A 24,969-nucleotide genomic window follows, 5' to 3' on the forward strand; every position below is an offset into this window, starting at 1 on the left:
TTTTAGATTTATCTTATTTAATCAAAATTCCTTTAGATGTGTTCCTATGTTTGATTATAGCTTCTATTCTGATCTCATCTCTAAATTATTTTTTAAGTATTAATTTTCCTTAAGAATTATAAGTTTCTTCCATCAAGATTTTTTATAGAATGTCTATTTTTATTACCCTGGAACATATTCAGTTTTATTGGATGATAGATTAAAGTCCAATATTGGCCTCGTGGTCGTTTTTCTTTCTTTCGTTGTAGCATATCTGAAGGCATAAACTTGATGCTTGTCTGAAAGAAGGAAAAATTATGTTAAACAAAAGGAATATACAACTTATAATATGAATAAATTTAGGAAATGTTATCTAATTCTTACGTTGCAGTTCAGTTTCATCTATTTGTAATTTAGCAGTAATTTCAATTTTGGGAAACAAAAAATCATTGTGTGGATGGTCTGTCAATTCAGCCTCAACATACACTATCATTGTCTCACGAGAATATCCAAGATTTGGTGCCCAGTATTGATTATAGTCTACATACAAGAAGGAATTATTTCATTATGGAAATTTTGAAGAAAACATTTGTTATATTTTATTGTCTAATTTTGTTTAACAAAACAGTATTTAATGCTCAAAATATTTCCTTATGTGTTAACAAATATCTAAATTACAAAATTGAAAAATTATATTTCTACGTAATTTCTCAAATCCTCAATTTATATCTTTATATCTTAAAACTTAAGCCTTAATCAAGTAAAGATGAATATTGTAAGATACCTGAAGTTGTTATCAATCCAAAGTCAATTATGACATTGTCCATTTGCATATGTGTGGTAAGATTTTCTGACTGATAATAAGTCACATTGTACATTCTAGTGATATCATTGCTTGGATTAGCACCATGTACATTAATGCCTGACTGGCTAGAGAGATTCCATCTTGTGTTAGTTTCTGTAAATCTTACTGATTTAAAGTGAATTTGGGCCCTTCCTTGACTTGTGGGTGCAGATAAATGCATCTAGATTAAAAATTTGTTTCAAATATAAAATCTTTTTTCATTTCTAATAAATACTGTTTTAAAATGTACCTTTACTGGTAGAGTTTTAGCATAAGGCAGGGTAAAGTTTAATTTTAAATCAAAGGTGTCTCTAACATCAGGATAATAATATGTAACATTGTTTTCTTTGGACCACTTTCTTCGACCATTAAATCTAAATATAGTATAATTAATGTACATTTGAAAACAATGATTTTATGTTTCTTAATATATAGCTTACATATCCAAGTTAATGTCTTCTTGTGTGTATGTTGATTTAGGACTATTAGTATCTGTCAAATCTGCTACCTATAAGAATATAAAAATGAACTTGATAATTCATTCAATCATCATAACACAAAAATGAGTATATACAAAACTTATATCAGACTTACTTTTAATGTAACTATTTTTGTTGATGATGATCCAGCAATTATTTCTAACTGAAGTTTTACTTCTGTTCCAGCTGGAGCTAGTTTGTCAGCTCTAACACTCAACTCAACTTCCAACTGAAAGGTAAATTTTTTTTCAAATTTAATTTTATTTATTTCTTTCACTTCTAATAGTAATTTCTCGCATTGTATTATAAACATCTTTCTGTGGATATACAATGTATAATTATTAAACCAGTTTTTATAGCCCTGAGAAGCCGAAGGCACAGGCTAAAAAACTGATTTGTACATCTTTTTATTTGTAGAAAACTGGATATAATACTATGCTAGACATAGTTTTTTCATATGAATGAGAACCGGTTCTAATCAACAGCCATTAATCGATTTTGATTGAATACCAGAAAAAAAAATTTTAAAACTTACATCATTATCTTCTGTATTAATGCCAACTGGAGCATTTAGTACCATCTGTTCGGGATATGTCAGTATTTTTTCATAAAATTCTTTGGTTCTAAATAATGAGTTTTAGAGATATTGCAACTGACTGATACTTAAACTTTAAATTTTATTCTTAAAATATCAAACACAAGATGTGACTATAAATTACCCTTGGTCATCAACTTTCACTGAAGCTGTTTCATCCACCATCCAATAAGCTTCAGCTTGTTGCAAACAAGGGAAATTCACCCCTTTCTAAATAGATATTAAGAATTAAAATTATTCATATCAGACACCCTAGTAGTTTCTGAATCTTTTCGGTCAGATTAGCAATTCACTGTCGCTAGTTTTCAGATTTCAATCTGAAATTTAGTGACATTAAGTCAGGTTATTTTCTCATTTTTGGCAATGCAGTCAAATCTAACACATTATTACCAAAATTCATATTTGACATGTATTGACATAGAGTCAGAGTTCAGAATATTACCTAATCTGACACATTGTTACCAAAAGTCATATATGACATATAGTGACATTGAGACAGATTCATCAGATTATAATCAGAAATACCCTTAGTCAGATTAAGATTTGGCTGCAAATACTGAGTTTTACTTACCAAAATGATAAAAACTCATATTTTATCAGATTATAATCTGACGAAATGTAATCAAAAGTCAGAGTTTATAGATGAGAGGCGGGATTTAAGTTTCAGATTAAAACCTGACCAAATCTAAAAAGTAGTGACAAAACCTTGCCAAACTCAGATTTGGTCAGATTAAAAAACTACTAGGGCAGTATCATTTCAAGAGAAAAAAACGACTAAATATATAAGAACTGAATAAGAAAAACACAAATCAGTTTAACAAAAACTGAATGCATCATATGATATTTATAAGATTACCTTTGATAATCCAAGCCTGCACCAATGTACATATTTACCATCAGCAAAGTTGAGGTTACTAGCTGTGAATTTGATCTTTCCAGTGTAAGGAAAACTGATAATTTTCAGTTTTATTTATGTATATTAAAAATCAGGAACGTCTGAGGGGGGAAGAGGGGGTCATGTTGGAGAATAACCATAAAATTTTATTTTTTTTGGAAACATGATAGATTTTATCCTTTCTACTTCCTCCCCCTTAATTCTTCCATAAAAATTTTACCCCCTAAATAAGCATTTAGATTGAAACTTGTTAACAACAACTATAATACAAAAGATGTATAAATATTATATTAAATTTAAACTAAATTCCTGAATTTGAATCTTATTCTTTTACATGTGCCTCTGATTAGATCATAGGTTCCATCATCTGTTGAAGCAGTCATTTCAATAGAAGCTGGTAAAGCAGGTCTTGCACTCTAAATAAAGAAAATTTAAAATACAGTGTGCAAATTATTAAGTATTTTTGTAATAAAAATACTAAATTAACAATTTTTCTCCTAGCTATTATATTTACCTCTGTGTTACTAATCTTATATGAATATGATGTAGTAGTTGAAGAAATTGTTGTGGCAGTGTTGGGATATTTATGAGCTGTGACAATTTCAGATATTGTCACCAGCTCATCCTCAGTAGTGGTGTTACTTGGTATATTGTAGAAAAAAGCTGTAAGTTGAACAGTATCATCATCAAGAGGTACATCATAATCTACTGCTTTACTTCCTGTTCAAGTATAGATTAAATAATTTAGGAAAAAGAGATATATTTTCAGAAACATTGCTGCAAAACATGATCAAAATTTTAGATTTATAAATATGATTGCAAGACAATCACTAAATAAAACTTTTTGGAAGATGGTGATATATATGAAAAAAAATCTAACCCCAATTAGCTAGTTGTAGAAATGAAATTTCCAATGTCTTAAGATCAGGATGGCTGGAGCTTGATGTGTTGTCACTTGTAAAAGGTGGAATATTTGGATTCTTAACACAGGGGTAGTTTCTTCCAATATAGTTTACATTAGCTATGCAAAATCTTTGACGGTCACCTGAAATCAAGTAAAGAATTATAAATTTAATTTGAAAAATTTACATACAATATTTAAAAAACAATATTCTGTTAAAAAAAAGTTTGTAAGTCAATAATATGAATTTACTTGATCCTCCTAAATGTAGCTTAAAAGGAGTTTGAGTTTCAGCTCCAATTTTTATGTTATATTTCATGGTCATCAAATCATACCTAAAAGCAATAAAACAATAGCACAATGAAAAATAATAATAAAAAAGTAAAACTACACAATGATAGAAATATACACATGTTAAAAAACTTTTTGTGTAATCTAGATGATATAAAAAAACATGTATACATATAAATAAATTCATTTTATTGATTTATTTAACATGACATTTGATAAATCCATATTTTGGAAAATTTCGCAATAGCTAATAAAAATAAATGAAAAATTTATCAGTAAGATGTATTAAAGACAGTCTAGGTAATGAATGTACAGACATTTCCTAATTATCAGTAATGATGGAAATATATATAATATTACTTACACAGGTATAGTTTCTGGAAGTTCTGTTGTCATTGTAACTTGAGTATACTTGTTGTTGGTATCTCTATAATCATCACCTTGAATTAATAATACATTTATCACTTTTTCACCTCTTTATTTCATTTTTAGTCATTTGACTGACACCCAATAATATCAAAATCTGTCAAATTTCATTTTGTGTATGAATTACTATATTTACCTTCTTTCATGCAGGTAAATTCATTAGAGGCATCTGTGTAGAACCATGACTTTAAGAAGTAATTCGGCCTTGATATTGAAAAGTTGATGTTAAAAGTTCATATATTTTCTCCTATTCATTCAAAACCAATTAATATCCGGTGGATTAGAACCGGTTCTCATCCATACAAAAAACTATGTCTAGCATTGTATTATATATATTTATAATACTGTGCAAGAAATAACTAATCTTGGAAGATTAATGAACAAGACAAAAAATAAAAATTTCAATTTCAATACACATCAACATGCCTAGCATTTAGATATCCGCCATCTTTATAGTTATATATTTCAAGAAACAGATATTGATATGCATTCATGTCCATCCACTGGAACTTGTTTGTTATAGGTTTGAACATGCCTCCATAAGAAATGTCCACAGGTAATCTTGAATGTCCCCACTATAAACAGAATAAACTTTTTATATTGTTAAAGGAACCCTGCAAGAAATACCACGCTATAACGGCTGAAAGAATGCCACAAGTAGATCCAATACCCCAAATTTGAAGCCTTCAGCTTCAATAACAAAAAGTTCTAGGCATTTAAAAATTACATTTTATCTACAATGAAAGTTTTGAAAGATTTCCATTGCTTCTAAAAGAAATTATAATAGTAAATTATGTTGCCTAGGCGCAAAATTATAACCTTATCTTTGTCAGAAACTTAGATTGCCGGTAACAGATTACTTTTTTACAATAAAAACACCACTTTTTATAGTCAAAATCTCTGAAAAAATTCGGTTTAATTTGCATTTGTAAGTGTAAAATCATAGCAGAAACAAATGAAACTAAAATAAGCTCAGCTGTGATTGGTTGTTGGGCTGATTCAGCCTTCTGATTGGCTGGAAATACTACAGTACTCTCAGTACCACATAAGTTAAACTTTATTTTTTTTTATGATTTTGACTATAAAAATAGGTATTTTTATTTTAAAAATATAATTAGTTACTGGCAACCTAAATTTATGACAAAAATAAGCTTACAATTTTGTTTCTGGGCTACTTTGTTTAATTTCAAAGTTTTTAACTTGAGCATGAATTGAAAATCTTTCAAAATTTTCATTGTACATAAAATATCATTTTAAAATGCCAACAACTTTTTTGTTTTTAAAGCTGAAGGCTTCAAATTTTGGGTATTGGATTTACTTGTGGCAGTCTTTCAGCAGTTAAAACGTGGTATTTCTTGTTGGGTGGTTCTTTTAAGTATTGATAAAAATAATGACCATTCAAGACCACAGTAAATCATATAGTCAATAGAAAAAAAATTATCTTAGAGACGATAAATTATCAATAATTCATCATAATTTAATGGATGTATAAAATCTTTCTATAATAATATTGTTTTTGGAACTTTTAGAGCAATTAGACATTAACTTTTAGAGCAATTAGACATTAGGTGTCTTTGAACTTTAATATGTACTATGAGTTAAAATCATACCTGAAGTTGATAAGTATAATTTGTTGAAACATCAGCAAACACTTCAGCACCTGTAGCAATCCAACCAGTGGACTTGCTTTTGTACTTTTTTAAGTCATACATCCATTCTTGAAAAGCATTGAAGTCATCAAGAGTGTGCAGTTCCAGAAGATAACTACCTATAATCAAATATCTATATTCCACAACTTTGTAAAATACTCAAACTGAAAAAATTCAAAAATTTACATTTTGAAATAAATCTGCAAACATTATTTACCTAATTGTTGACAAAACTTCTTTCTTTCATCATGTAACTTAGTTTCAGTAATGTGACACACAACTTTTCCACTTGGTAACTGAAACCAGCCACCAAGACAGGAAACTGAGCTCTGTAAGTCAACCCACTCACTTTTTGATGCAGATCTAATTGTCACATTACTTTGCAATTCATACACAGAGTTGTTCACAAATGTCATCTGTGATACTATGTTGGTAGTTGTTTCTAGTTCTGAAATGAAAGACATATTTCTTAAGCATTACATTTTCATTAAAAATATTTTGTTATTTTAATATGAATTACCAAACTAATATGTTTAATTGTATTATTTTTATGTTTGTTTAAATATATATATGTATATTGTATATCCATCTACTTTTGCTACAAAATAATGTATTGTCATTTAAATTATATTTCTTTGTACCTGAGCCATTTTTCCAATACATTTGATTAGGAATATGCTCATAGATTGCCTGTACAGTAAAAGTATCATCCCTAACAGGGGCCTCTAGAAATGAACTTGCTGATGCGGGCCAAAAAGAAATACTTCCTTTGTCTTTCAACCTGAACAATAGAGCTCAATAATCTGGTTAGTTTATCTACAAAAACCTGAAAACCTTAATAATCTATAAAATATTAATGTTATCTCTACATCCAAATGACTGTTATGACATGTTAAAATCAGTTTACTGAGTTTTGGTAATTTTTTATTTTTAGCATTTTTATTGTTTTTCACTTCCAGTGGTTTCATTATTAGTAGCGAAGCTACTCTATAATTCACTTTGAGAAATGGGATTTACTCAGCTCAATTAACTATAAAACATCAATAGCAGTCAGATGGCTTTTTAGCAGGTTTTAGGCTATTTTTTAATTTTCCACATTTTTCCCCATATCTTTGGTGTTTATGGTCCGATTTTCAAAATTTTTTCAGTTAAAGATATCAATCCAAAAGTTTTTGTGCTTTGCTACTTATGGATGTAGCCATCCTTGTTTTATAATTTTTAACAGCCAGAGAAAGGTAAACCTGGCATCAAAAGTACATGGTGCCTGGGGTATCCTGCAAGTTCATTTATTTTACTCAAATAGCTTAGATATTTTAAAGAACTTTTAATTAGCCATCAAAATTGATTTAATTTTCAAATGTGGCTTATTCTAAATAAAATGATTATTAAATACATATTTACCATTGATCATTATACAATGTAGATTTAGAATAGATAAATTCATCATCTCTAACATATTTTAATCCATGAAGGTTGTATCCTACATCTTGGAACCTCACAGCGCAGAGATGTAGATAATGGGCATAATGTGATCCTTCCTAAAACCCACAATTGCATGAATATGTTTAATTAAATTGTCATTTTAGTAAATAAATAAATGACATCTATTTTAATTGTGAACAAAGAAAATTTTAGTATTAATTGATAAAATCTAAAAATTACTAAAGAGTCAGGTTCAACATCAAATTTCATTGATCCTGCTCCCATAACTGGAGGAATTTTAACATCCATTCCAACCATAAGTTGTTGACCAGAGTGCATTACTGTTCTACTTGTATAACTTGGATTAATGTGGATTGTACTGTAGGTCTAAATAATTTATAATGAGTCGCTAATCAACAGCTGACTAAGTATGTGAAACATGTAAAAAAAAAAACAGCTTATAACTGTCTATGGATTAAAGGGACTGTGAACGTAAATTTTTCTCATCTTAATATCAAATCTTAACATTACCTCATTCATAATATCTCACAGATAGAGCAAAACGCGCTTTTGTTTGCTTAAAAAACGGCTTTATCCGACGATTTTATAAGGTAAAGGGAAAGGAAGAAATTTTCCGTATTATATAAAATGTGCAGAAAATTGCTTTTTTCTCCCATTATAGTTAAAATTAAACTTTTTCACATAGTTGTTGATTTTTCCTAACGGTTAAGCTGACTTTTAATATAATCCTTGCTTTAAACTAATGTATAGTTACTTAGAAATTGATGAAATAAGCAATATTTTTTATTGAAAACCAAATACAATAACAAAGCTAGAAACAGGTTTTTTATTAGTATCCAATTAACTTTAGATGGCCCATCTCCCGCCCACCTTTAATTACAAATTTTGTAAATAATAAAGACGCAATATTTCTTTATAAACAGTCTGATAAAAGTGTAAACTAATTCTCGAAAGTGGGTTATTTATTGTCCAACACAATAAAAAAGGATATTATTTTTTTAAATAACCTATGAGATTCAACCCTTTGTAGACAGTTAGGTATTTTTTTGTCAATAATACGAATTTAAAATAGGTCTTTATTACCTAATTACTACGTTATAAAAAAACTAATTGGCAATTTTATATCATAAAATAAATCCTTAACAGTAAGTAAATTGTTTCAACTATATATGCCAAGTTAAATATCCCTACAAACATTATAAGAAACAAAAACGTTCAGATTTTCCCTGATTTTTCCTTTTTCCCTCCCAAAATACCATAAAATCAAGGCATTATTCCTGGATATTTTTGTTAATAGGACGTTTTTGGTTGATCAGTGTAGTGAAATGTGCTTAGAAAATGTTAAGATTTGATAATCAGATGAGAAATTTTTACGTTCACACTCCCTTTAATAAACGGATACATTTGAATGTTAATATTTTTAACATTAACTTAAAATAGAAAAAAAAGTTTGTTAAATATTGATATTTTATTAGATAGATAATTAATCTGTATTGGACCCTGAGTTTTAATCATTTGAGAAAATCTGCTGTATAATTACCTGTTGTTCTTCCCCTGAAGCAAGAGTCCAGGTATAGGTTGCCAGTTTAGTACCAGACTCAGTGTTTAGGTCACAATTAAACACATGACCAGCCTCACTATATATTCATTACTTAGAGATTTGAATCATACAACAACCAAAGGTTTTTATATTGCAAACAATATAATAGAAAATTTATTTCAGACTTTGTTCTTACATTATAATGTTAATTTTTAATATAGAAAAAAAGACTTCCCAATTCTGTTAAGCCTCTCTGAGATTTATATATAAAGGGGTAGTTGCATAAAACGCATTTGAACTTAATTTAGTGAACCACATATTTTTTCCTGGTTAATGGGTTACACTACATTTATATGGCATATATTTGAAAGAATTTCAATTTTCTACCATATAGTTTTTAAAAATCGTCTTTTTAAATTGCTTATATCACAAAAAGACGATTTTCAAGTCTTGATATTTTAAAAACTACGTGGTAAAAAATTAAAATTCTTTCAGATATGTGCCATATAAATGTAGTTTATTCCACTAGCTAGGAAAAAATATGCAGATAAATAAATTAAGTTCAAATGTATTTTGTGCAACTACCCCTTTGAAACAAATCTAAGCAAATACTCACTTTTTTGCAAGTTGATAAGCAATAACATAAACAGGAACATTGATATCAAAGTCATACAAGTTGGCCACAAGACCGAAGAATAAAGGAGCCTCAGGTCTTGATGGCATATACCCTAGCTGAAAAATTATTGATAAGTTTTGAAACACAATTAAATTTTTTTAAATTAAGTTTTTTAAATATATACTAACAACATAATATTAACAAGAAAACAAATAACCTACCCAACCAATGTTATCATTAAATTTCATAAACATTTGAACATCTAACTCTAAATAGGTAAAGTGAAATAGAAAATAGTTTGTTGTTAATTATTACTACAAAAGAGATTTTTCTTTGACATATTTACCACAAGAATGATTTAGATTCAAGTTTGTATATCCTGGTGGTAATTTCATATATCCATAGAAAATGGCAGCATTGGATGGCCATATTGGATCTACATTGACCAACTCAGCCATTATCATTGGTACTGATTCCTAAAATGGTAAGCAACATGATAGCATTTCAGAATAATCATTTCTCGCATCGTATTATAAACATCTTTCCGCGGACATATAATGTACAATTATTAGATTGTACAATTATTAGATTGTACATTTTTTTTTAGAAAGCTGAATATAATACGATGCTAGACATAGTTTTTTTGTATGGATGAGAACCAGTTCTTATCCACCGGATGAATGCGAGAAATTAAATTATTTTTTTTCTGATAATTGAACTAAACTTACAGTAAAAGATATTATTCCACCACCAAATAAATGTTTGCAGGAGGTTTCAACCTTTCAAAGGCCTCCAAGATAATAATTTTAAAATTTTAGGAAGAGGGGAATTTAAACTATCTACTGGTAAAATAAATGATAAAGCATTAGGTACATGAATTACAATTATAAATACTCACTGATGTTGTGGGTAAGCCAGCTCCCTGGGTAACTTTAAAGTCCATATTTAATGCATAGTGTCCCATCATCTAGAGTAAAAATTTAGTTTTAGATAATTGTTTTATCTTTCTGAATACAGTATGTTATTACTACTTACATAACCCCCAGCAAGAACATTCACATTTATTTCATGTTTTTGTCCAGGTTTGTAAGGTGTGTCTGATGGCATGCTGATTGGTACTCCAACAACAATCTAAAAGTTGGTGACTTGAATCAAGAACACTCTAAATAAAAATTTTCATTCATCATTTGCTTAATATTTACCTTGTTGATGTCACTTGTAGCATCCCTTTTTGCATCAATGTTTATCAGGCTGTTTATTATAAACTTTCTTTTTACAACTAGTTTCTCTAAACATTGAGGTTGTGATTAACTTTTATACATGAACTATATTTAGGTGGTTTAAATAATCTATAATGAAATAACTTGCATTAATGTATTCAATAAATTCAAAATTCATTTGTCTTGAGACTTTTGTTTTATCTGAGGATAAATCTTAAATGTTGCATTTATGTATTTCATTAACAAAACAAAATTATTTCTCTCCAACCTACTATTGGTTGGATACATTTTAAAACTAGTTTTACCATGAATTTAGCCAGACAAAATATAAATTTTGTCCAATGTGAAGTAAAATGCTAAATCCTATAAACAAATGTGTAACTTTACCATTTCCAACAGGTCTTGGACTATAATGATAAATTCTCTCGCCAAGAGTGTTATTATTCCACACGAGTCCCTGGGTTAGGTTCTCACACTTGAAAGCGGTTCCAACACTTACAAAGAAGGGTTTCCCAAGATGGAGTGATTTCTAAATAGCATTCAAAAGTTGCTACAGGAGTACTTTATGATTTCTTGCAGTTTAATGAAGTAAAGGTACATTTACATATATAAAATCATATAAATATATAAACTTACAAAATTGCCACTAGATTCAAACATTTCAAACTCTAGATCTCCATCAGGAACTGTAAGGTAGAACTCAATAGTTGCAAGTGTTGATTCACCAGGTTTAAGTACAAGGTTAGGAGGTGGTATAGCTGCCCCAACTAGAAATATTTACAGATTTGTATTAAAGATATTGGTATTACCTGTTAACTATTTTAACCATCCCAATAATACTAAACCTATTAATCTAACAGACAACTTACCTTTATCACTAAATTGTATTTTCTAACTAAGCACAATAATTAGTAGTGCCTAAAATGTTTATGTAAAATGCATTTACTTTTATTACTATTAGTTCCAGCCATACCAGCAATAAGTTATGTTTTTGATGTCAAGATTATAAACCTGTGACCCCAGAGTTGAACCTAACCCTACACACATATGGCAAGCTGGTATGCTAATAACTATGCCAAAAGATGTGATGCTTTTAGAATGATTTGATGAAATTATAACATGTATATAGATAAGAGAATATTTTCAAACATTACCTAAATCAAATGTTCTTTGAAGTGAATCATTTAGTGTGTCTGCTTTGAAATCTTGACCCTCAATGATTATATGATCAAACTATATAAAAGAAAAATTAATATAGTTATAATCATTTGATAAAATCAATTATATCTAACCTCCTCAATATCAGGCCCATAGGCAGCTCCAAGATATGTATAATAGAGACCAGATGATTGTGTTTCAAATGCATTTTCGTTTACCACTAGATCATAATCCATTTTCAATCTTTGACCATGCTCTGATAAATCTGTCAGTTTTTCTGTTGTATATATTACATCCTTCAACTGAAGTAACAAATGTTTCTTTGATTTCATATAAAGAAAATAGAATTTAGATTTAAATTCATTTTATATTTTTTTAATTTAGTGTTTAATGATATTAGTGAAGTTTAGTTCCATAGTTTAATTATACAATTATTTAATCATTAAAATTAATTTTGACAACAAAATTACAAATGAAAGAATAGACAAACCTAATGACTAAGTAATAGGTAGTAACATAAAATGTTACAAAATGCACTATTTTTTTTTAATATTGAAGGCTGTTAATGATTCTATACTTAAATATAAGTTACAGTATTGGATTAAATTATCTTTAAAATATAATGAAATGAGATACCTTTAAACCAACAGTCTCTTGATAAGAATTGTTTACAGAGATTATTTTATCAAAGTTCTCTCCAGTGTTTGTCACTAATTTCGAAGAACAAATCATCATTGTAGATCTTCCATCATAAGTTTCATAACCTGTAAAGTCAAACAGTAATTGGGATTTAAACAAAAATGTAAATCCTTTTACTAAAGTAACAGGATGTAAAGTGTGTTACCTTTTTTTTATGTTTTATTATCATTTGGCCACAATTTTTTCGACCGATGATGCTCAAATGGTTCCTTTACAAGCCCAATCAATCAGTTTTAGGATATCTTTATATTTCAAGGAAAATTAATGAAAATACTAAAAAACAGCAAATTTGGGTGTTGATTTTATGGTATCTGTGCATTTAAAAGTTAACACCCAAATTTGCTGTTTTTTACTATTTTCATAAATTTTTCTTAAAATATAAAGATATCTTAAAACTGATTGATTGGGCTTGTAAAGGAACCATTTGAGTATCTTTGGTCAAAAAAGGTCTGATTTGTGAGCATTTTTGACCAAGTTGTGGCCAAATAATAATAAAACATGAAATAAAGTAACACACTTTATGTCTGTTTGTGTGTCTGTGTGTTTGTACCAAAGGATCTTACTAACCGCTGAACCGATCGGGTTCTCCTTAACAGGGTAGCTTCTTATAGGTCCCAGGAAGGTTTATAACTATTTTGGGGGTAGGTACCACCACCCTCCCAAGAGAAATCGCCCCTAGAAAAGAATTCCCCCCCAAAAAAAATATTTTTGTAAAACTTTTTCTTTTCAAATCTAAAATAATAAATTGGGTTATCAAATTCGACTCTCCCCTCTTTAAGTGCCCCTTGAGGCCTCTAGGGGCGTAGCTGCTAGTTTATATATCTTTGAACAAGCATATTTAGGTCTATACCTTCATTGTAGGGATTTATTGTAGAAAGACTCATCAGTAATACACTATCATTAGCAGGAGGAAGATCAACGCTGGCTTCATATGAGAACCATTCTCCCAGCTTGAAAAGACTTGGTGATCCTTCCCCATCAACTTTTGTAGCAGTTATCTCTGGATACCATACTGGATCTGGGTCTTAAATTATGTAATGTAGGGTGATTACTGATTATCTGTACATCCTTATTTATATTTTTTTAAATCTGTGTTCGTCTGTCTGTGTGTACCAAAGGATCATGATAACTGCTGAACCAACAGGGGTTTTCTTTATAGTGTAGCTTCTCATAGGTCTTGCGAATGTTATATTTATGTTATATTACCGCCAAACTCCAATTAAAATTGCCCTAGAAAAAAATTCCCTATCCCCAATTTTTCATTTTTATTTTCTTAAACTAAAATTGAAAGGTTTGATTGTTGACTTTCACCCCTTACACCATAAGTTCCTATAGAGACTTTTAGTGGGGTAGATACTAGTCATGTATAACACAAAGTTAATATTATAAAGTTACCTGTTTTTGGAACACACACTCCACTATCACAAGCTTCACCTTCTTCAGAACTGCCATAACATGAGTAACCTAGTCCCTTAGGAGCTGGATTTGTGCAAGTACGAACCCTATCATAGAGGTAACACTTATATCTGAGCCAAATTTATTTGTTATAAATTTAGGATATCTTAGTAGGTATCTACCTTGTTCTGATTCCACTACCACATTCAGCAGAGCATTGAGACCATTCTCCCCACTCTGACCATTTTCCACTTTCACTCCAGGTGTCATAAGCTAATTATTAGATAATTAAAATTGTAGTAAAATATTCAAAGTGAAACAGGATTGATAACATGAAATTAAGTTTATTGAGTTTAAGCTAAAAAGCATTCATCAAAAATTCAATAAAATTATAAATTTATATTAAACGTGGAAATAGTTATTTCTCATATCGTATTATAAACGGCTTTCCGCGGATATAGAAAGTACAATTATGAGATTAAAACTAGTTTTTTTAGCCCCAAGGTGCCGAAGGCACCGGCTAAAAAAACTGGTTTTAATCTTATGGTTGTACATTTCTATATTCGTAGAAAGCTGGATATAATTCGGTGCTAGACATAGTTTTTTCGTATGGATGAGAACCGGTTCATATCCACCGGATTCGAATGAATACGAGAAAATATTTTTTCTTTATTTTTGTCCACAAATTTCTTATTTCTTATTTTTTTACTGCAATTTGTGTTGGTTGTTAAAAAATAAATAAAACTATAACAAATAATGATCAATTACAATACTTTCATAATCATTTATAAGATTCAGATATTAATATCGATTAGCTTTCTTATAAATGTGCATAGGAAGATATATATCAATTTTGATACCATAGGATTTTCTTGATCTAATAAATACTTGATTTTCCAGGATCTAATTATTCTGACTCCCTTTTATAATTTACATTATTAACAAATGTTGTATAATTTCTTTTTTAGGTGTACTTTTTTGTCTTTTTGTATTGTTTAATATTATTGTGCACATCTTAAATTTTCTTTAGGTACTTACGCCAAGCCCTCAATTTTGTAACTTGACTTCCACTTGGTTCCAAACAGATATGATTAATTTTAAACTCAGCTAGCAGCCCAGCACTGATTATAGAAGTGTCATATTGATCTCTTCCAACCTAATATACAAGTTAAAGAATGAAATTTTCATTAAAAGTATAAATTTTTGTCAAATAATTTAATAATAGATACTTCTTTACCAAACCCCAATGATCAGAGAATGTGATTCTGACAAACAATTCTTCCACAAACCCCTTCCCTTTTGTCTCCCCTTCTTACCCATTCCCATTTAGTTACATGAAAAATAAGTTATACGCCAACTTTACCCCAACAAAATATTTAATTTTGCAACAATTTCAATTGGAATTAATTGGGTGAATATCAGCCCCAGACCAAACCCTACCTGAACAAAAATAGCTGGATCATTCCTCCAGTATGTTCTGATCCAGAATGTCCTGGTATCATCCAACCATGATGACCGAAACAGGTTTTTGACAGTTGTCTATATTAGAAAAATAACAGTCTAGAAATAAGACTTAGTGACAAAATAATTCTAGTTATACAAAAAATCTAGTTACAAATCAGATAAAATTAGTTTTGTCATCTTTAATTTTATGGCCCCAGAAAAAAAGTAAACTATATTGTACTCACTATTGATTTAAAAGCAGTATCACAATTTTGCAGTATGTGTATGGCATTTTCATCAATTTTAACAGATAGACTGTTGGAACAATCATTTACATCCTCTTTCAAATGTAACTTGAAGCTTCCTCCAGCTTGGACTAAAATAATTGTCAAGTTTGATTACATCACTTTTTATGAGTTAATTTTAGTATCTTTCCATGTTTACATTCGTTTGATGGGATAGCTTGATTATTATGCATCCAAGTTTTAGTAAGAAACATATTTAAATCCCTTTCATTTCTTTGTAATTCACATTTATATTGACTCTTATTATTTATTGTTGTCCCTCATTAAGCTTTAACCTTAGAATGCTTATTTAATTTTATCTTAACTTCAATAACATAAACTGTAAAAGCTGGTTTTCAGTTGCTAACAGTTGATGGGATATTGACAAAAGCTTTCTATCTATCTTTAAAACATAAAATAGTAAAAAATCTTACTGTTAAAGTAAAACATTCTATGGTAACCATCATCATAAATATTTGGCTTTTCAATTGTAGGAGGTGCTTGGTTTGTCAATGGATCGGTCACTAGAAAAAGAATTTTGTCCTTTTCAGTGCATTAACTAGATAACTGTTTTAACCTATTTTTGAAAGGTTTATCAAAAATATACTCTGACACCTGTAAAATCATACTGCAGGGCTAAAAACAAGAATAAGCCCCGAAATAACTTTTTGGGGGGATTTTAAAGTTTATTTTTACTATAGATAAAAATAAGTTTATAATTAGGAGTTTTGAAAAATAGGATAAAAACAGTTTGATAAGGTATTTCATAATACAATTTAAAAGTATGTACTAGTTGGTTGCTCTTGCCCCCATGGATGTGGCCAAAAATAGTAGGTAAGACTAGATCTCCTTACTACCATGAAAACAAGGATGACGAAATCTATAATAGCAAAGCTCTGAAATAGGAGGACAAACAAACATTAACACTTGTAGAACGTCAGAATTGAATAAGCAGAAAATAAATATAGATTTTAACAAAATTTTAAGAAAATTTGTTACTAAATTGCTTAAATACAGGATACTGTTTAAGGACATACTTAAATTTTTAGGACTTGATTATTGAGAAGCTTAGTTTATAATATTGTACTCTGTTGTCTTGGGACTTTGTGGTAATGATGAAAGAGTTGCTACACCCACTTTAAAATCGTACCTAACTGTTATAGGAATCATTTTAGTTTTAAAGTTTTAAATCTAGAGGACAATTCTAACATTCCTTATTTACAAAAAGAGCTAACTGTTATGGACGGACGAGCGTACAGATTGACAGACATACCAACGGACCAAAAATTTATTGATAAATACAAAGCTTCTTAATCAGATTATTAGCTTATATAATTTTTTTAAATAAAATTTGATGAATTATTTCGGTTTTGAGTTTGACTCATTGATAAATGTAACTTACAAATAATTTTTAAAACTTGTAAAACTAGAATTTTCAAGATATCCAAGTGTAGTCACTAGAACTGTATTCATAGTTAATTAGTAATTTAAAGATCTTTTTAGTGAAAAAATTCATTTAATTATATGTAACTTAAAAAATTATAAAATTTATGATAAAACTACTGTTTTTAGATACAAAATGTCATATTCCTGTGGTGTATGTTGGATAAGTTTTACTTCTAAGTACTACTTAGAACTACATCGATCCATTCACACAGACTATAGCAAATCTGATGGACTTACAGCACCTGATAAACAGGCTATTGAAGCAGATAAGACTAAGTATGAAAATAAAAGTTATCATTGCGGTGTTTGCTGGATGTCATTTTCTTCAAAGCCTTTTTTGTTTATTCATGTGAGAAATTCTCATATGGGAAAATAAGATGGATTAAATTTAGATGATTCAATGAGTGAAAAGTGCTGAGAATTTTTTCAGTTTTTATTTTAAAACTCATTTTTACTATGGTAAAAAATATCTTACCCCCTATGATTAGAATAAAATTTTAAATATGTTTAATCTACATGATCAATATTTGAAAGAATTATCATAAATTATTGTATCTTTGTGTGTTATCTTCATCATGTATAATGATATGATTTTTATAAAAAAATATCAATAAGCCGTATAATAAAAATAAATACATATATTTGACTTCATATCTCTCCACACCTAAAGGTCACAAAGGTCAGGAAGCTTAAAGGGACTGTGAACGAGAAAATTTCTCATCAGATTATCAAACCTTAACATCATCTCATTCATATAATCTCAAAGAAAGGGCAAAACTGTCTCTCGTTTCCTTGAAAAACGGCTTTTTCCGCCGATTTTTACTATGTCCAAGATTGGGGAAAAAATTTCCGGACTATATAAATGTGCAGTTAATTGTCTTTTTTTCCTTCTATAGTTAAAACTAAACTTTTTGACATAGTTCTCTATTTTTCTTAACGGTTAAGCTGACTTTTAACATAATCCTAAACATCTAAAGGTCACAAAGATCAGGAAGCTTAAGGGATATGGCAATAGACGATAAATTCAAGTACTTCACCAATAATGATGAATAAAATTACCCCTTCTGTAGATTACAATTAGTGGTTAAACGTTTAAACATTTAGCTTAATGAATCCAGTAATAAAAAACTGTTATTATAAAACTTTGGGAATTAGTGCAATAAACAGTCCATTGTTTCCTTCCCTCCTGGTTCACTGACTACTGTTCAGTCCAGATAAAATGTGATTATTTTTAGAAATGTCACCTTGTGTAAATCCTGGGTTGATAACAGAAAAGTTCCATCCTATGCAATAGTTGTTTGGATCCCCAGCTGCATAGATACTTCCATGAGTAACTACCGTATACATATCTCCGTAGGTTGCATCATAACCATTGTAGGCAACTCCTAAATTATGTATGAACATTGTTTATGTAAATAACATGCTTTGAAAGTAAATGACTGAAGTCTGAAGTGAAGATTCCTGAGACAAATGAGTATCCAGACTGTAATTTATTATGTCTGTTGGTCTGTTATAAACAAATGACAGAGGATTACAATTATATTTATTACTAATTTTTTTTGCAATGTTACTGTCTGCCAAATGACCTAGTTAAACTGTCGGTCTGTCTGTCTGTATAAGTATGTGAGAACTGGAATATAAAATTACTACATAAAAGATGGACGGCTAAATAGTTACAAAGATTAGCATTAAAACTATAACTATAAACTGTCGGTGAATCTGTAAAGCTTTAAAGTAATTAAATTATATGATAAAAAAAATATCTTTTGTAATTAAATATACACCATCAAAATTTCTTTAAATGTATGTACCGCTGAACATTTGCTCCATATCTTACTTAGTACATTTGTATGTCAATTATTTCTTGTGCTTTGCTACTTACTTATAGTTGTCATAATTATTATTAAATAATTCACCTGTAGGTTCAAAATAATTTATAGCAGCATTTGCCTTTGTCTTAGCATCAACTGTTAAAGTAAGCGTGTCTGTGAATTCTTCTGGAGTAATGATACCATAATTCATAGTTACCAAACTACAGCTTTTCTAAAAGATTATTATTTTTGTAAACATTCTGTGTAAATAACGTTCAAAATTTTGAAAGGATTTTTTTGTATACATCAGTGAAGGAATTATGAATTATACAATGTTTTTTCAAGTTAAATTAATTTATTGAATGTTAAATGTAAATAGTTGCATAACAGTTGTACTGATTAAATACGAAGATATATAATTAAGGTCGGTCCGTTCGTCCGGAACGGGTAGCTTTTTTCGTTAATTTAGGCAGGTTAGAATTCTCCTATTGATTTTAAACTTTGCATGGTGATTTCTGTAGTAGTTAGGTACGATATAGAAAGCGTAGCAACTATATGATTGTTACCAGAATGTCTGTACGTCCATTTTAAACATGTTGACTTTTAACTTTTTTTAAATCAAATTTCTATGTGTCATTATTATCCGATTGATCTGATTTTTAGAATTCCTAGGGCAACAAAATACAATGTTTTAAGAGAAGCATCTCTATAATCAAGTCTTAAAAATGTATGTATGTCCTTAAACATTATGCTGTATTTAAGCAGTTTTTTTAGTTCTGATTATTCAGTTCTGACACTCTACAAGTGGTAATGTTCGTTTGTCCTACCGTTTAAGAGCTTCGCTTTTATGGATGTTGTCATCCTTGTTTTCCTTAATTTTCAACATTATTAACATAAAGCTCCTTATTCATCAGTCTTGCTTTACAAAATTACAATTATATTTTCATTAAAAATAGTCAACTAGGGTCCATTAATTTTTCAATTATAATTTCAGATTTACAATACTTTTTATAGTGTAAATGGACTTATTTTTTTTTTTTTAGCTACATACTTTAAATCTTGAATTAAAAATGTTGGTTTTAGTTTTTGTAACGGCAATCCCTAGTTATTAAACTATGTATACAAACAATGCATAAAATTGAGTAAATATGTGCTAATAGTATAATTTTTGTATAATTATATTGAAATACATATCTATCTATCTGTCTAATCATTTAAAGCATAAACTTACAGCTAGGCCAGAATCAGATAGAGTTCCAGGTATGGAGAGGCCACTAGGTGTTTCAACAGTATAGTCAGAGGTATGGGCATCTTTTTTCTACAAGCAAATATTAAATCTTATGGGTAATAATATAAAAAAGCAAGAAATATGATTCTTTTACTTACAAAAAAAAGTAAAAAGAAATTCACTATCTAATAGATAGCAGTTGTTTAATTTATTAAATCAATTAATATTAAAAAACATAATCAGAATTTTTCATGTGACATACCCAATCATTATGAGAAGCTTTGATAACATAACCATCAAGCTGAGCCTTACAAGTCATTGTATAGGTAGCTTTAGCTGGTAGGTCACCATCATCTAGATTATTGTTGGTATTATCAAGTGTAGCTGGACAAAGTGTCTAAAATAAATCAGCCTTAGGACGTCATAAAAATGAGGGATTATCCATCTCTTTATAGGGGTTTTCTTTCCCACTTCTCCTCTCATCTCCCTCATTTTTATGACCTCGAATGGCTGATTTTTGACACACTTTGTCCAGCTACTTAGCAAGTACATTAGCCAGAGTATTGAAAGCTATAAATGAATGGATGCAGCTTCAGTAATAGCTGAAGTATTATATTGATCAGCAACTCCAGTATATTCATCAAATTAACAGAAGATGTTTTTAAAATGGAGAAAATATTATTTTAAGAATAGAGATGAAAGGTATTTGTAATGAAATATTATTTGGCAAGACAAGAAAAATCATTTAGAATAGAAAAATTTAATTTTAGAATAAAAAAATTACTTGATTGAATGAGCCAAAATCGATTCCTGAAAATAAAAAAAAATAAAACTTATTGTTTTCCTGAAAAATTAGGATTAATTAAATAAAAATCATGCTACATGCAGCGCCACTGGCATCTTGGGGTTTGGAGGTCAGTAAACAAGGTTTAAAGTCTTAAACTATAAATAAGAATAGCCAAAAACCATTACTTACACAAGTTAATGTGAAACAAATTAGATTATAAGCCATAATGTACAAATATTTATATATAGAAGGTTGAACTTACAAGTATCTGTCATTATACAATATACGTGTTTCAGCAAAAAAAGTTTAAAACACCCCAAGACTTAAACTATGAATTAAAATAGCCAAAAACAATGACTGACACAAGTGAATGTTGGATTCTAGGCCATGATTAACAAATATTTCTATAATAAAGGTTAAACTTACAAGTATCTTTCATCAGGACTTTGATTTATGTTTTCCTCACACTGGTTCTCCTTCAAATTTTCAGGACCTAACCCGGCGGCAAAACCAATATCCGTAGTTATAGATGGATCATCTCTGCATAATCCAAAATATTCGCCATCTAATTAAAAATATATATACAAAATCAGTTTGGTCAGTTATGGATTTATACTTTTACGGATTCCAGGACTAATGCAGGAGTGACAAACGTTGGAATGGAAAAACGAAGGATTGTCTAAATTATTAAGTTAATTAAGCATTTCTATACAGGTTAGGTTAAGATATGAATTTAAAAATAAGCCCCCAGCCGGTTTAGGCATTTAAAAACCTGTAGAATGCTTTAAAATATGTAAGGTTAGTTTAAATGTCCACTCAACAAATCTATAGTATAGGTGTATATACAGACAACTACCTTCCTTTCTTTTTTAATGATCTTTTTCGTCTGCTTCTAGATTATTTTCTAACACTTGGCTGTGTTAATATAAGCGATACCATTGGTTGATTTTCAATGACTTAATAGAAAGGTTGCACAAGGTTGATGCGATGAGGAGATTCAATTATTTAAGCCTTTCTTCCTCTAGTGTTTTACTCTAATGTTTACTCTGACGTTTGTACACTCCGACGTTTGTCACTTCTAGGTTTTTACTAGGACCCTTTTAAGTACATAAATGGTGGAAGAGTTTAAACACTGTTAGTTTGTGCAACTCAATAAAGATTTAATAGACTTTAGTGGCCAATGTAATTTAAACTCCAATAACCTCCATTATTAAATTTTTATTATGCCTCAAACCCCACAAAACCCCCTAAACAAATTTAATAAGGTGAAGGGGTTTAATGGTATTAGTCAGGGAAGGTAAAGACATTGAAGTATTAATTATACTGGTACCCAAAGTTTTATAACAATTCGAAAGGGAAAGCGTATAACTTCTCGTTTCCCTACTTCTCGTTCTTAATGGTGTTCTTCTTCTTACTCATGAACGTCCAACCTTTTTTAATGTGGTAAATTGTAGAGTTTCATAGCTTTAAGGAGGGTAATCTAATATATTTTTTTTAATTTGAAAGGGTAAAATGAAGGGTTTACTCCGCCCCTCACCCCTCCCTCCTTTAGACATCTATTTGTTGATACATATAAACATTACCACAGGGATCTAAAGGTTTAATACAATGGTCAGTAAATTGATGTACATCCCCAATGATGATTCACAAAATTCCCCCTTTGTGTAAATTGTGTAGTGGTAGTTGAAACGTTTAGACACGGAATACTAAATTAACCAATTAATCAAAATTCAAAAAAGTCTCCATGGTTGTTAAGCCAACGAATAAGAAACGTTATTATAAGACTTTGGAGACTAATGTATTAAACAACCCAATGTCCCCTCCCTCCCTGTAATCATCATTGACTGTAAGAAATAAACTTACCAATTCCAGGGATGAGGTTTATGAGCTTTATTAAAATAATACATTTTGAAATTATTCTATTACAACCCATTATTCTCTAAATCAAAGAATCTATATCTATAATACACACACCCCACCCGAAGGCGTGTTAGGTTAGAAAAAAAAACCGCAGAAACGGTTTACACAGGATGTACTTGGACCTTATGGTGAGTTCAGAACATGCTTTCCCTAAATTTAGTTAGTACCTTCCCATAGTAGAAAATTTTAAAATTACTTTTGGTGATCAAATTTTACTTTTATTTTTAGACCACCTTCACCTAACCTGCTTTATTGTCTTATTTTGCCTTTCATGTTTATCATGCAAATTTCCTACGATTAACATAATCTAAAAATAGTATGTATGATTTCAATTACATGGATGTTAAAAGTGTAAACCATTATTCCAGTTTCGCCTCTCTTGAAAGTGGAATGGTACATTTCAAAAATCGTATCGGCATTGATGATATCATCACCAAGAGAGAAAAAATTGTAATGGTAAATTACAAAAATCATATCTGCGTTGATGATATCTTTTCCAAGAGAGGAGAAAGTGGAATGGTAGATTACGTTTTTTAGAGGGTCAAAACCGTAATCATAGATTATATTTATGCTTTTATAAAAATGGATTTAACTCCCTAACTGTAAATTAACGAAAATAGCTAACCGTTACGGACAGACCGACCCTATTATAAAAAGCTTCGCTTTAAAAAAATAAAAATTTAAATGTATGGATGGGGATTCATATGAAACAAAATATATGAATAAACTAAGTAACGAAGTCAGTTGTTATCATTAATTGTAAGCAAAAACTTATTAATTATTTATGACTTTAGCACTAATGGTAATGTTAACAAATCATTTTGTTTCATAAACAATATGTATTCACGTGGTCAAACTAAGAGAAACAAGTTAAAGAAGTTTCACTTGGGGCCTAGGTGATGCTTCAGGTACAAGTCCTTTCTACGCCACCTAAACCATACACCAAAAAGACAACTAACTCTTTGATTGCACAAGCTTTGTCTGGTAATAAGTTGCGCCTGTTTTGGGCCAAGGCGTTCTCCCTATATTAACTATAAATGTTGCGCATCTTATATAGTAGCTCAGTAAAAACCTTTTTTAACGTTTTTATTTCTGACGCGGTAACGAGCCGAGACATGAAACATCCTTAAAGACGCACGTTTGCTAATTATTGATGTACAATTTCATTTTTAAGTTTAGTTATCTTTTAATTCTAATCAAACGCTATAAAAGAAAAAACACATTTTGGACAAAAATTCTAAAAAAATCCAGCTATCTGGTAATAATTCTGTAACCACAAAAAAAGGGAATATTGCAGTATATTAAAAATTTGGACAACTAATAAAATAAAAGGGGCTCTATCTAACATATACACTAATATACTCTAACAGTCAGTCAGTAACCGAGGGACAGACGGACAGTCAAAGTGAATTATAGAAAAGCTTCTCTACTAAAAATGTAAATAGCGTATTGGGAATTTTGGAGTTAAACATTTTACAGGGAATTAACAAAAAGAAGGGCTATCTACTTTATTTGGAAATGTCAAGCATTTTGCAAACAACAAAATAATAAAATATATGTTCATTTCCAGTCTTTTATAAATTACTCTATGACAAGGCACCATAGCAATAGTATATTATATATTCTCTTTAATGTTCATAACAATTAATAATAACGTTGGTCCAGTAAAGGCGTATTTACCAATTTAATTATGGGGGGTAATTTTTTTATACCCCAAAATAGAATATGTCCTTAAATAAAACTAAAAATCGACTTAAACTACTTAAATAAATAAATATCCTTTTTTTTATTTTTGAAGAAAAATTATTTTCTCAAAAATGGTCTAATAAATATTACATTTGAAAAAACATAGCGAGAAAAAAATCTTCCAACCAAAAAACATTGATAAAAAATCCTCCAATGAAAACATCCAATAATGTT

The 24,969-nt window shown here is 29.5% G+C and overlaps 1 protein-coding gene across 1 annotated transcript; it reads right to left on the bottom strand.

Moving 5' to 3' along the window:
• On the bottom strand, window positions 1-23,080 carry LOC145329067 (uncharacterized). The gene is made up of 48 exons (XM_080173086.1): window positions 22,993-23,080; window positions 21,556-21,694; window positions 21,127-21,152; window positions 20,605-20,696; window positions 20,346-20,432; window positions 19,220-19,346; window positions 18,548-18,688; window positions 16,292-16,381; window positions 15,819-15,949; window positions 15,571-15,669; window positions 15,169-15,286; window positions 14,313-14,403; window positions 14,131-14,237; window positions 13,586-13,759; window positions 12,673-12,800; window positions 12,171-12,338; window positions 12,033-12,111; window positions 11,515-11,645; window positions 11,266-11,407; window positions 10,861-10,946; window positions 10,694-10,789; window positions 10,557-10,625; window positions 10,005-10,134; window positions 9,880-9,926; window positions 9,659-9,774; window positions 9,043-9,139; window positions 7,722-7,868; window positions 7,461-7,597; window positions 6,701-6,840; window positions 6,277-6,507; window positions 6,021-6,178; window positions 4,837-4,985; window positions 4,547-4,614; window positions 4,349-4,424; window positions 3,946-4,028; window positions 3,673-3,837; window positions 3,307-3,512; window positions 3,102-3,208; window positions 2,754-2,847; window positions 2,022-2,107; window positions 1,838-1,925; window positions 1,418-1,531; window positions 1,264-1,331; window positions 1,074-1,197; window positions 764-1,004; window positions 364-519; window positions 167-278; window positions 1-80 (listed from the first exon to the last, which is right to left on the bottom strand). Exons 1-48 carry the CDS (start codon window positions 23,060-23,062, stop codon window positions 14-16), a joined length of 5,598 nt encoding a protein of 1,865 aa, XP_080029212.1. The 5' UTR covers window positions 23,063-23,080; the 3' UTR covers window positions 1-13.
• Window positions 23,081-24,969: the final 1,889 nt, after the last annotated feature.

This window comes from Acartia tonsa, chromosome 9 (genome assembly GCF_053477335.1).
Source record: "Acartia tonsa isolate MP-2025a chromosome 9, ASM5347733v1, whole genome shotgun sequence".
Taxonomy (NCBI): domain Eukaryota; kingdom Metazoa; phylum Arthropoda; class Copepoda; order Calanoida; family Acartiidae; genus Acartia; species Acartia tonsa.